This window comes from Teleopsis dalmanni, chromosome X, assembly GCF_002237135.1.
Source record: "Teleopsis dalmanni isolate 2A chromosome X, ASM223713v2, whole genome shotgun sequence".
Classification (NCBI taxonomy): domain Eukaryota; kingdom Metazoa; phylum Arthropoda; class Insecta; order Diptera; family Diopsidae; genus Teleopsis; species Teleopsis dalmanni.
In genome coordinates, this window is record NC_051848.1 from 32,814,414 (window position 1) to 32,827,974 (window position 13,561).

A 13,561-nucleotide genomic window follows, 5' to 3' on the forward strand; every position below is an offset into this window, starting at 1 on the left:
GTACTTATTTTTTATCTCATGATTTTATTTTAGGAAGATTTATTTTACGAACCATTTTTAATTAAGAATTATTTATAATTTCTTAAATTATTTGTCAATGCTGTTCCACTTTAATTTTTTAATTCAGTTTTATATATATATATTTTTTTTACATTTTTATATATATTTTTTTACATTTTTATATATATATATTTTTAACATTTTTTGTATTTTTTATTTTTACATTTTTATATATTTTTTTTACTGTTTTTATATTTTTTTTACCATTTATATATATATATATTTATTATATTTTTTTTTATATTTTTTATATATTTTTTTTTATATCTTTTATATATTTTTTTTAAATATTTTTTATATATTTTTTTTTATATTTTTTATATATTTTTTTTTATATTTTTTATATATATTTTTTTTATATATTTTTTTTATATATTTTTTTTATATATTTTATATATATTTTTTTTTAAATTTTTATATATATATTTTTTATATATTTTTAAAAATAATATTTTATTATTTTGATTATTCAACCATTTTATATGCATAACGTGCAACATTTTTTTCTTTCAAAATCCCTTTTACTTTCTACAGAGATTAAAAGATGATAATACGTCGTTACGATACATATCTATCTATATATATGCACTGCTAGTATGAAAGTAGGACAACAAATTTAGTATACCCATCAACTATCAAGTGAACCTTCAACTCAAGCCACCCACTTGAAATGGCATCGGTGCAGCCAGCAAAAGGTGCTTTGTTTTTGGAATTCTATACTTTTGACTATTGATTTTTTTACCATTGTTTTTTCACACTCACACCGCCACCTTTCATATGCGCAAGCATAGTTCGCATAATCGAGCACAACCATAACCTAGAAGCACAGAGATGCCTCAATGCAGTAAGCGAACATATTTCGAGCCGGCAATAGTGCACAACATTCCAGTGACGTCCGTCCAGTATAAAATATTTCTACAGACAAAAAAGAAAAATAGAAATAATAATAATAGAAAAGGAGCACTAAAGATAGAAATGCAACTGCAGTGGTGCTTATTGTAGGGTCGGTTCGGTTCGGTTCGCTCACAAAAAAGGAGCATTTGGCATTTCCATGCTTTCTTTGATATAATTCCGTTCGGTATTTTATAGGTCACTTCTCGGATACGGTGTGCGGTGGGTGCATTGAGCTTCTGTTGATGAGCATGCACATGTGCATATCAGTATATAATTACCAAAGACGGACTTTTGGACAGACAGTGCCAACTAGTCATAGAAGTGTTGTCAGAGCAAAACAGCTGAAATAGTTTTTTTCATAATTGGAAATTGTAGTAGTGTTTTGCCTGTTAAACGTTCTCGTACGGGGTACAAAATAAACAATAAAGCACATGCATGATATAAAAACAGAAAATCGTATACAGCACTTTTTCTGTTCAGTTTTTTCTTAACATTTTCAAATGCAATTAAACTTGTTTCTTAATTTAGTTAGTTCGATCGATTTACATTGAAAACAACAAACGCAACTTTGCCTCGTCTTCCGCATTTGGAATCGTTTAAATGCGATTCAATACACTTCCATATTGCATTTTTATCGGATACTAATAGTTTATATACGCATTTTCCGGTGCGGTCTTAGTCTATAAAGTCCATCTTCAAATCGGTTTCAATACGTCAGAATGAGTCGGCTAAATATATCCGCGAGTATTTTGACTCGTATGCAAATTTTCGAAAGTAAGTTTAAGTGAGTTTAATTGACTTTTAGATATAAATAATTTATTGAAAAATATTATATGTGTGTAAAAAAAGATAACAGTCAAACAGAAATTTATATAAATAATCCAATACTTAATAATTATATGTTTCACATTATTAATTAAAAGTGTAACGGATATCGATGATAACAGTATAGTTTCAAAACTATTAATCTCTCTAATTATACGCATCATATAACATTCAGTATTAAAAAATAATAATACTTATTAAGTCGTACTCACAAATAATAACAATTCTGCAAAGTTCTTGAAAAAAGAAAGTCTCATAACCTAACTGTCTACCTACGAGGAATACACCCGATCATAATAAATATTTTGTCTCAGTAACAATAATCATTATCAATTATCAGTGTCAATTATCAGTATCATTAACAGTATCAATTAGATTCTGTCTTAGTTTTGTATCTAGCAAACTATGTCTCTTTAGAGCACTGACTTTATATATATTTTGAGCGATTGCTCTCTTAAAACATAGTTTATTGTATTATAACAACGATGGCAAAAAACTGGCTCGTGTGAATATTTCTGTATCACATACCCTATACGCACTAGTATTTTAGATACTACACAGCTCTCCTCCTTCTTGCAACTTTGAGGGCATCAGAATAGGCAACAGTTGTCTCTGAGTTTTAGTGTTGGTATTCACATGAATACGTGCCTTTTAAATCTAATCAGCCTATAGTATAGTATATATAAGAGTTATAAGAGATGTCCACATTTTGCGGATTCGAATGTCGATGAGAAATTCCAATATGAGGAGGCGATTATTTATTTTAAAATTTAAAAAAAAGCGGAATGTGATTGCAAGAATTCAGTAAAACCAAAGTACAATCTATTGAATCTATCGAAGCATTGGTTTAATCATGTGATCAGATGCATTTACATATAGTATCAAATAGAATATTAAATACTTTATATACCCCTAAGCTTAATTTGTGAATTTATGAATGACAGTTTATTTAGGCATTTTCTTTCAAATAAAGAAATTTCTGTATTTCACATTTCAGTGAAATTTTCTGTAATAAATTGTTTAAATTCTTTGAAACCATAAAAGCCAAAGCATATTCCTCCATATTTTATGTTATTTTTTTTAATCATTTTAACCTCAAATCAAACTACAATCAAAGTCAGTCAAGACAGTAGTCCTTATATGGTCTGTCTATCATCAAATACGTTATGTATATATGATATATGCTTGTCTATGTAGTATACTATATAGCAATAAACAAAAATGATTCTTATGGCAAACATAAGTAATCGATTGACAAAAAATTAAAATTTTTTGATTTTATTTTCAGTTTCACCTTTAATTAGTTTTAGTGCTATTATGTCGTCATCTATATCCATACTAAGAAAAAAGTGTTTATCTAATGAGTCAGCAAATGCTTTTTTTACTGTCAAACATTAAGCTATGATTTTTGTCTTGTCGTATTTTAAGTTCCTCGAATTAGTGACTTTAACAATTATACTCTATTATGTGGGAGATTATATTATATGAATCACTAATGAAGTTGAAGATTTCCTAATTTTAACAGAATGTTTTGAAGTATTGTTGAATTTAGTTTTTTTTTATGGCAAGATTTGAACTCACTAAAATCATATCTTAGGAAAGAGTTGAGATTATCCATACTATCAAACTGTAAAGATCTGATTACTGGCTGAAATCGTATTTAAGGTATGAAGTTATTTCCTTGTTTCCTTGTTTTTCACATATCATGTAGCCTTTAGAAATCTTCTTAAAATAATATTTTGATACATCTGAAGATCTTTACTGATTTTCTTTTAATCACTTTAAGTGATTGTCCAAATACGAAATCTTGCAAAAAAATAGCCCATTTGAGTTGATCCTGATCCTGGTTTCAAGAGTCCTTTCTTAAAGCATAAAAGAAAAACATATATAATTCTGTTTGTAATCATAAATATTCATAGAAAAGAATCTTGTAAAATTTTATGCATATATAATTTGACAATTTCAACTCTTAAAAGTTTGCATATCCGAACCGTAGGTGCCAAAGTCGCAAATGCGGAAATAATACTTTTCATGCATTTTAAATAGTGATGTGACTTTTGTTCACAGCTTCTTACATTTCCATTTGAGGTTGAACATGGTCCATTACATTTTCATTTATATAATTATATGATCATAGGTGATCTCAACACTGAATGTGCGGTCTTTCAAACAACCATTTAAGCGTAATCTATTCTTGATGTTGTGATAGTCACTGCAATTTTGAATGTTTTGAATGTTTTGGTTTTGTTTGTTCTGATGAGTAATAGTGTACGAGTACAGTTAAATCCTAAACAACACTGTAAATGAAGAACACCACTTTCGAAGAATATGGATGGATACCTTCCCACGATTCACACGAAACGATTTTTGAATAATTGTTTTGGAAAAAATTTAATATTTTAAAAAACTTAAGATGTGACGTCTTTTTTTTGTAGGTTCGAACAACACAGTTTTAAAGAATGTGGTATTGATTAATCGTGATCCACAGGGTTTATCTGTATACATTATAATACATATTTTTCTATAAATAGTTTTTAAAATAATTTTTTTATTTATTTTCATAAACCTTGTCTAGTTTAAGGAGTCACGAGATAAAATGCTATAAAATATATTTAATTTCATGCAATAAAAACTGTTTTAAAGGACGACGCTGTTGAATGGACACATATAATTTGCCGTAGATAATATTTTTAGAAATAAAGTAATATTTTAAATAATTTAAATCCTTACGATAAAACATTAACATACTTTTTAATGGTCAAAAATTGGCTAATCACTTTATAAGAGGTGTCACTGTATTTCTCCATTATTCTCCAACATATGTATATTAACCATTTAAAATCAATCCATTCTAGTAATATTAAAATTAATTTCTGAATTTTGTCAAAAAATACTGCATATTGATGGCACATAATTGCTATTTAATAACACTTTTAATATATTAAATCGTATATAAGCTGTTTTATTCAGAAGCCGTGCTTATAATTTCATTGTTAATATATATATACTATAAGCTATCATATAGAATTGAACTGTTTAAAATATAATTACGTTGTAAAGCGAAATATTGGTAGAAATATTTTATAAATATAAAAAATTATGTTATTAATATTATTTTCAATGTTTTTTATTTTTTTAAATTAATTTTAATTGTCTATCCAAATTTTGTATGTTTGATGTTTCTTTTTTTTGATTTATAAGCATTAATTTTTTTTCAATTATATTTACAAAACTCCGAAAGAATCGATTGATACTCTATTGATATTAATCGATATTATTTTCGCTTATTTTTTAATATTTTTGGATGGAAAGTCTTCTTCTTATATGGCACGACAGTCCAGTATGAACCTTGGCCTCTCTAAAGAACTCTATCCATTCTTTTGAACAGCACAGAGGAAAAAGAAAAAGAACTCTATTGAGAAAAGCTACCAAGACTATCACAATCTAAAATACTTTTATCGACTTACAACCTAAAATGCTTCACGAATTACATAGAACAAATAAAGAATAACCTAAGAATTATTGCGAGATTACTAACTGGGTACTGAATATTGGATAATCACCTAACAAAGAATAAGAATAAAAATTATAGAATAAGAATTATTGCGGAGTTACTAACTGGTTACTGAAGATTGCAAATTCACCTAACATAGCTAACAAAATCCAACCCAACGCAGACTGCAGATACTGTAGAGAAGAGAGAGAAACCACATATCATGTACTAGGGAAGTGCTCGGCATTGATACACAAACAGAAGAAACACCTAGGGGGGTGTTTTAGGAAACAGAGGGATTCAAGATTTAGAATGATAGACTCTATACTGTCTTTTATCAAAGAAATCGGACTTGGAGAAACACACTAATCCGACTAAGGGACATAATTTTTCATGATGACAAATTAGCTGCTTTTAAAATGGTTCCTTTAATATATGTTTTGGAGTCACTAAACTCTTCATACGCTCAAATGTTCTTCCCAACTTGGATTCAAAAAACAGTGGTTTATTATATCCTATTATATATAATAGCAAATTGATATATTTTGCCATACAGTTGCGATATGTATCTTCTGCTCAAAAAGTACTCGGATTTTGTAAATAAAACACATAAATTTAAATTTTATTTCAAATTTATTTTATCTCCTTTAAAATATGCTCCTTCTAAAGCCATACACATATGCCAACCCAATTTTCCATACACTTTTCGTAGGCCCGTGAAGGTATGGCTTTTAGTTCCTTCAGCGAATTCCTTCTCTTTTACCGATTCAATCGACTCAAAACGCTTACCACGAAAGGGCAATTTGAGTTTGGGGAACAGGAAAAAGTCGCACGGATCCAGATCTGGCGAATATGGTGGCTGAGCGATAACAATGAGGTAACAAGAATTGTCCATAATAAAAATCGCTAAATGCACTTGAGGTAGTCTCACATTAACAGCTGCTGTAAACAAACTAATTGACAGATGGCGCTCAAATTTGTACCGTATGTCAAGAAAGGGTGTACCAACATAATAAAAAAAAAATTTTGAAAAAGGTCTATTACTTAAGGAGTAGTTAACAAACAACAAAATTCGGATACTTTTTGAGCAGAAGGTAGAACTTATTTTCAAAATCATTTAACATCTTTATACAGTTCTGGGCAAATCTTTGATTCTACAGTTGGATATTCTTTGTATTTATTACAATAAATATGTAGTTTATGAAGATTTTCAGGAACATTATTTCTAATGGTTTTCCACTTATAAATCGCTGAACTGCTCAATCATTCTAATTATTCAAATATTAGTACTTTTATGTATTAAAATTATAGTGAAGAATATATTGACATCATTTTTTTCATTTTAGGAGTAATTTCTAGTCATTTAAGTAAACACTTTATTTTTTGCCAAAATGTTTTTTAAATCTTAAATTATTTGCATGCACAAAATGTGAGTAAAAAGTTAATTTACCTTGACCGTTTCGAAGCCGTTTGCAGGCTATGATGTGCACATTCACGGGTCATTATGACTAAATGTGGTAAAAATTTAAAGAAAAAAAATTTTTTAATTTTTTTACTGCCAAGAAGATATTCACTCAGAAATTATTAAAATTAAAAAAATGACTTTTAAAACGAAAAACATGTAATAGATATGCAAAAACGAAATAAACCAAAAAAAAAAAAAAATCGAAGCCTCAAAGCAAAATTTAAATAATTTGAAAAAGAAATAATTTTTTGTTAATTTTTGAATTTTTTTTATATTTTTATTATTATTTTAATGTCTTATGTTAACATAATTTGCATTTATTTGACCACGTTAACGAATTTACTAGTTAAAATTCGTTCAACAATTAAGTATTTTTGCCCGCTTTTTTGCCGCTACCTACCTCTGCGGTACGGACGGTAAAAATTGTTAATGCGCGAAAATATGGGTTAATACGATAATTTAGCGTAAAGAGTTGAACAGCCATGCAGTCAGATAATCAAATAGACAGGTAGTCAAACAGTCAAGTTGTCAACTAGTCAACTTGTCAAGTCGCCTTATAGCTCTTCTTACACGTATTGTCCATTCAAGTGCGGACGTGTATTTTTGCCTTTCTTTCTGTTGAAAAAGAAAGTGGTTCGTTTGTTCGGAAGTTTAATGTTCTTGGGTTAAGACGTCGTCTTTCAACGAAAAGACTGAACGAAAAGACGATTTAGGCCCATAACATACAATAATACAGAAAAGAAAAAAAAAATAAACTAAATTGAGACTACTCAGTTTGTGGCATTTCAGCAGTTTCAAAATTATGACAGACAAATGGACAGATAGGTGTATGGGTAGACAGACGATGGAATACTGAGGTATGACAATAGCAAGAAGAAGCAAAAGACAAGTAAACAAAAAGTTTAAATTCCAATGGTGCTCGTAACCTTAATCCACGTTTTGCTACTTTTTCTTGAAGACTTTTATGCTTTTACTTGAATTTTATGGAATTTAGAATTCTGCACAATTATAGAATATATGATTGTGTGTGGAAGATGATGGTTTGGTATGGCTTATGATATAGCCTTTGTCGTATGGTTGGGTGCAGTGCTAGCACAATCTAAAAGTGCGTGCCTGTCACTAGTCGAATTCAAACTATTCGTGGTATTCTGTTGTACCTCTTATAGCAGATACACTTGATATTGGCCAATTAACTTTTGCTTTTGTGTCTCAAAAATGTGCAGTCATATGCTGCTTCTAGCAAAGCTGGATAAATTCATTGGAAAATACAAAAAAAAATTTTATATGGATAGATAACAAAACACCCAGCGTAAAAGAAGTTTAAATTTAATATTTAAGAAGATCTTTGTTGTCTACGAATTGTTGCCTCTTCTTTCCTCTTTGCTCTTTGCCTCCTCATCAGTTTCCGTCTTTTGTTATAAATCATTGACTTTTTGTTATTGATTTCTTTCCGCTTTTTTTTTCTACACTATTTTCTTTCCACAAAGTATTATCATTATCATTATTCTTCTTATTGTTATTGTTATTGTTAGTGTTATATTTATCGTTAATATTATTGTTATTATTTGAAATAAAAACGTCTGTTTGTTTGTTTGTTTGTTGTAGGCACAGATTCAATAGATAGTTCAACAGATACTAAACAACAGACATCATCAGCACTAAAATCTGCTAATAGTGGTGGATCCAGTCACAGTTTATACACGGACAGATTAAAACATTCTGCCGAACAGAACGGAAGTACAAATAAGATGATGATGTCTTCGCCACCGCCGGGAGTACAAACAGACGCCGATGGTTTAATATTACCAAAGAAGTTGATCAATCCATGTCTTGAGTCATCGGATCGGAAACAATTACATCGTGAATTAAAATTCAATAACAAAGTGTATGTGAATTCAATATATTTAATATTTATAAATAATATCATTTAAATATTATAAATTTTATAAATAGTGTAAAACGTAAATTAGTTAAATCTTAGACTTGTATGCATAGACATATGTCTATGCATAAATATTAGTAACAAATATCTAACACATTATCTACCGGCATAGTGTTAAGGTTAAATAATAATAGACACACTTATATTCTTTACCACAAAAATAATTAAAATATAAAGAAAATAATTAAATAAAATTAATAAATATATATGATTACTACTGAATAAGAAGTTAAAAAAACATCACAGTGTTGAATTGAAAATATATGCTATTACTAATAGTTTTTAAGTAAACTATAGAATTTTGGGAGTTAGCATTGGCATCACCAAACCTATAGTACCTTACACACAAGATTCTCGAGTGTTTATTAACAAGTTTATATAGTTCTTATATTAAAATTAAATCTGATCAATAACTTCTTTAGAAGTGATAAAGAAAAGAAAGTGACATGAGTTCGGTATAATAGACGTTCCGATTAGATTTATAGATATCTATAGATATCCGATTATAGATATCCGATTAGATATATATCTATATAATCTAGCTCTTAAGATATCGGGCTTTACAGTTGCATATTTATACATGAAAAAAAGCAGTAATCAAACATCAAGTTGTATTTTTAATCGTAGTTTGTGTGAACAGACTACAGAAACAGCTGTATGGTCACCAAAAATTCAATTAATTAAAAATAATAAAAAATTTTTGTTGTTATGTTTAACTACTCTTCTATAACAATCACTCTATTGAAAACAGTAGTTTATATTAAAATTTAGTTTTTTGTGAAAACGGAAGTTAAAAATCAATTTAATGTAGTTTGTGTGGTTTAATCTGAAAATTGCATGTATTAGGTTTCGCTAGATGGCAGGTGTAGTTTCTTTATTATCGCAATTAATGTGATGAGTTTAGAATTTTAAAATTTGAGATCATAAAAACCCTGCTAGGTCAACATAAAAGATAGTCTAGAAATAAATAAAGAATATTGAAATCAAGCGAAATCCATAATCAAACGGACGTGTTTGAATAATCAAAATATCCCTAAAAATATTATTAAAAAATAATCGACACAAGGTCACCAAATTTCCTATTGACTACACTATCATATTCTGTCTTTAAAGTTACTTCTACAGTATACCAAGTGAATAAAGTTTTTGCTATTTGAGAAAGACTGATACCTCTAGATTGGACCACAATGGTAAACATCAGATATATAGTGAATGACCAAATAAATTTCTTACCAAAGATACTGATAGCGAGCGTACAATAAAAATTAACGATAAAAACATGAATTGCCTTACCTGCAGTTATATTCATTTAATATTCAAGCTTTATTCTCAAAAATTTGATTTATCAAAACTTATAATTAAGAGTCTTTTAAGATAGAATGTTCAAGTCAGAGACTACTTGTTTTTGAAACAAGCATATAGCCGAACGAATATCGCTATATCAATGTATATCGATGAGATTAATAAAAATAATTAGACTTCTTCTTATATGTCATATATGTTTTCTTCGTAAATGTCTAATTCTCATATATCTTCTTTTTATACGTATGCTTTGTGTACATATTCTTATATGCCGATTAGTTTGCTTTATACTATCTCCGATGTTTCCTTCACTTTTATGAGAAAAATCAACATATGGCTATGCCTCATAGCCATTTCTGGTATAGCTATCTAGTTTAACCTAATCTGATCTATGTAATTTATATATTATAAACGCGGTAATTATTTATACAAGCATAGTTTTAGTCATATTGAGGCGGAAATTAATATTTATTAAAATCTTATCATTAATCAATTAATCTAGACTATTTTATTAATTTTAATTTAATATAAAATATTCTTGACAATTTAATTTTGTTATAAATTTAAATATTCCTTTTAGAATAATACTGAATACATCATTAGTTTCTAGCGTATATTTTATAATACATAATATATAAATTATTTAATATATACTATACACTATATATTAAATTATATATTGTAATATATATTATATATGTGAGATGTATATTATTATATATAATCTGTTTTATTATAATATAATGTTATAATATATTATTATTTTATAATATATATGTTTTTTAATATATTATGTATAACATGTATTACATTATACACTGCACGAATTTTTGAGTCTCTTGCCTCATTAAACACTATTGTGTAGAGTTTTAACCTTAGACTTATCCATGTAATTTAACTTTTTCTCCTGTTTTATTAATTTATTGTTATATTGATCAAAATTTGTATCAATAATTTTGTTTTTGTGACGGGATAATTGGTAAACTGTAGAATAATACACTTTTTCAAAAAAATTTTTATTTACGCCAACATTTCGACTATGTTCTTTCTAGTGATCTTTAGGGTACTCCTTTTTTTTATAAAACCATATATATAATATATTTTTAGCTGTTATAGTAACACTTACTTCTTAGCGAGAGGAAAAATAAATATTTATTATGTGTAGTTTCTAATGCGATATACGATTTACACCACACCCTTTTATTTATGAAATCATATATGCTATGTATCTTAAGTATACAAGGATTATTAGTTCTTACTAAGAATAATAATCAATTTTTTTTTCTTTTATAGTGGAAAGAGTGTTCTTAATCAGAAGACCGAACTGCAACGTGCCTATGAAAAACAAAAAGAACGCCAACAACAACACAATCAAACGCGCGAGGACCAGTCGCCGACTGTTGGCCTAAAAAGTGAACTAAATCGTGTGATAATGGAACGTGCTCAGAAACATGCGTGCCACGATAACCACAGCAATAGTTCTGTGGATATAGATGAGGACGAGAAGCAATACGTCAATCCAGAATATTTGAATGTACGCGCCAAACTGCGCACGGGTCAACGCACTGAATTAAAATAGATTACCAATAGCCGATCTCTTGATCGGTCAGACCTCTTCGAGGTCACAATTACGTTTAACTAATATTTATTAATTTTTTTTATGAGTTGTTTTTCGTCCTATTGGTTATAAATTGTTTTAATTTTTTATTTTTTTATATTATTTCTATTTTTTATATGTTTGTACTGCACACACATTTCTGTGGGTTCTTGATATTAATTGTATATTTTTGACTATGACATACTGACATACTTTTTCGTTATCATTATGATTATTTTAAAAAGATTAAGGTTTAATGATTTTACACAACAACAACATAAAAAAAATATATTTTTATATTATTTTTTTATAAAAGCTTGTATTTTATATATGTATTATGCGTTTTTAACATAATAGCAACAAAAGCATGAGTTTAAATGAATTAAAATTTAATTGATCTTAAGCCAATATAGCAAAGTATAATTAATTATAGCAAAAACAAAATCTACTCAATTAATTAATTTAATTCAATTAATTAAATGTTTCAAATGCAAGTTTAAATTTATTAGATTTTATGTGTGTAAAATGTAAAAATGTATTGTATAAAGTTTAAAATGTAAAAAGCGTTAGAGGAGACAAATTAATATGGCAATGTCTGATGTTCGAAACAGGGAAGAACAAATATTTAGAGTTAATAGTTATTATTATTATTATTATAATTATTATTATTATTAGTATAATATATATAAATAGTTTAAAATAAAATTTATTGTAGCAAAACTTAAAAAAATTATGTGTATTTGTTTTTTTTTTATTAATAAAATAGTTATTCCAGAATAACTTCAGAAAAATGTGCGAACCTAAAAGTCAAGTATAGCTTTGGGTCAGTTGGTTAAGGTGCGCTGACTCTGAGCTTCAAATTAGGCAGGACATGAGTTCGATTCCAAGACGAATAATTAAATACCAGAATTATTTCCGAGGTCACTGATGATGGATATTTGGCAATACTCGAAACAGCTGTACGGTCAGCCAAAAATTCAATTGATTAAAATAATATAAAATGAATTTTTATAGTTGTAGTTCACTACTGTTCGAAAAACCTCTTTATAAAATAGTTATTTGTATATAAAAATATGTAGCAACCTAGTATCGATAGGTTTTAGGTATCGATACTATCGATATGTAGTTTGTAGTATCGATAGAAGAAATCGTTATAACATCTATTCTTATTCAGTATTTAAACAGATGTTTAAACAGATCTGATAGCTTTCTGCTTGAAATGTAGACTTCAATTAAGTCCTTAATCTTAAGAGTTTATAAAATTCTAAATCTCACGTTTATTATTCAAATAAAAACATATTTTAGTTCACGTCTCTTATCAGCATGTTTAGTGGTTTTAGTACCCACAGTCCTTTCTCTTCCGTCCAAGTACCGCCTAGGTGCCGTTTTGTTACTACAAACCTGAATATTTTTCTTTGAAAAAATTGACGTTTGGGATGCTCGCGAGTTTCATTAGCTCGCATACTTCCATAGTCTTTCATGTCTTAATCTTACGAGGACACGGCATTTGCACAGAAAGCCTTTAGTTGGTCCTTATTCCTCTTCTTCATTGCAGCCAATTTTTCAGTGAGTATACTCTACCTGCACAATGGTCAGTCAACACAAAAGTTTTGTCATTTCTATTGTAATGTTGTTCATTAGGTTGTTTACTTTTGATAACTCGTAGCACATGGTATATTGGTAGTTTTCCATCTGCGTTTTGCTAATCTTAGAAAATAATTACAAACATGTTTTTGAGCACATTTTAGTGAGATCAAAATTTGTTTCCCCGCTGAGGTTGCTTCTAATCCTTCTCTAGGTAGTTCAACCGTCATTTTATTTTATTGCCTTTCTCATTCTCCTGGAATTCAAATCAATAATGAAATCATTCCTGGAATCAACTTATACACTAGTTACTCATTAGCCTCAGTTGAGTTTTGCACTGTTTCACTAGCTTTGACTTAGTACTGTGTTTGGACAACGCGAGAATAATTGCTCTGTCTA

General features: G+C 28.3%; 1 protein-coding gene across 1 annotated transcript; it reads left to right on the top strand.

Moving 5' to 3' along the window:
- The first annotated feature begins 1,300 nt into the window (after positions 1 to 1,300).
- Positions 1,301 to 11,840, top strand: LOC119689876 (protein FAM107B). Its single transcript, XM_038104806.1, has 3 exons — positions 1,301 to 1,728; positions 8,343 to 8,622; positions 11,275 to 11,840. The coding sequence occupies exons 1-3, from the start codon at positions 1,674 to 1,676 to the stop codon at positions 11,558 to 11,560; spliced, it is 621 nt and encodes a 206-aa protein (XP_037960734.1). The 5' UTR covers positions 1,301 to 1,673; the 3' UTR covers positions 11,561 to 11,840.
- Positions 11,841 to 13,561: the final 1,721 nt, after the last annotated feature.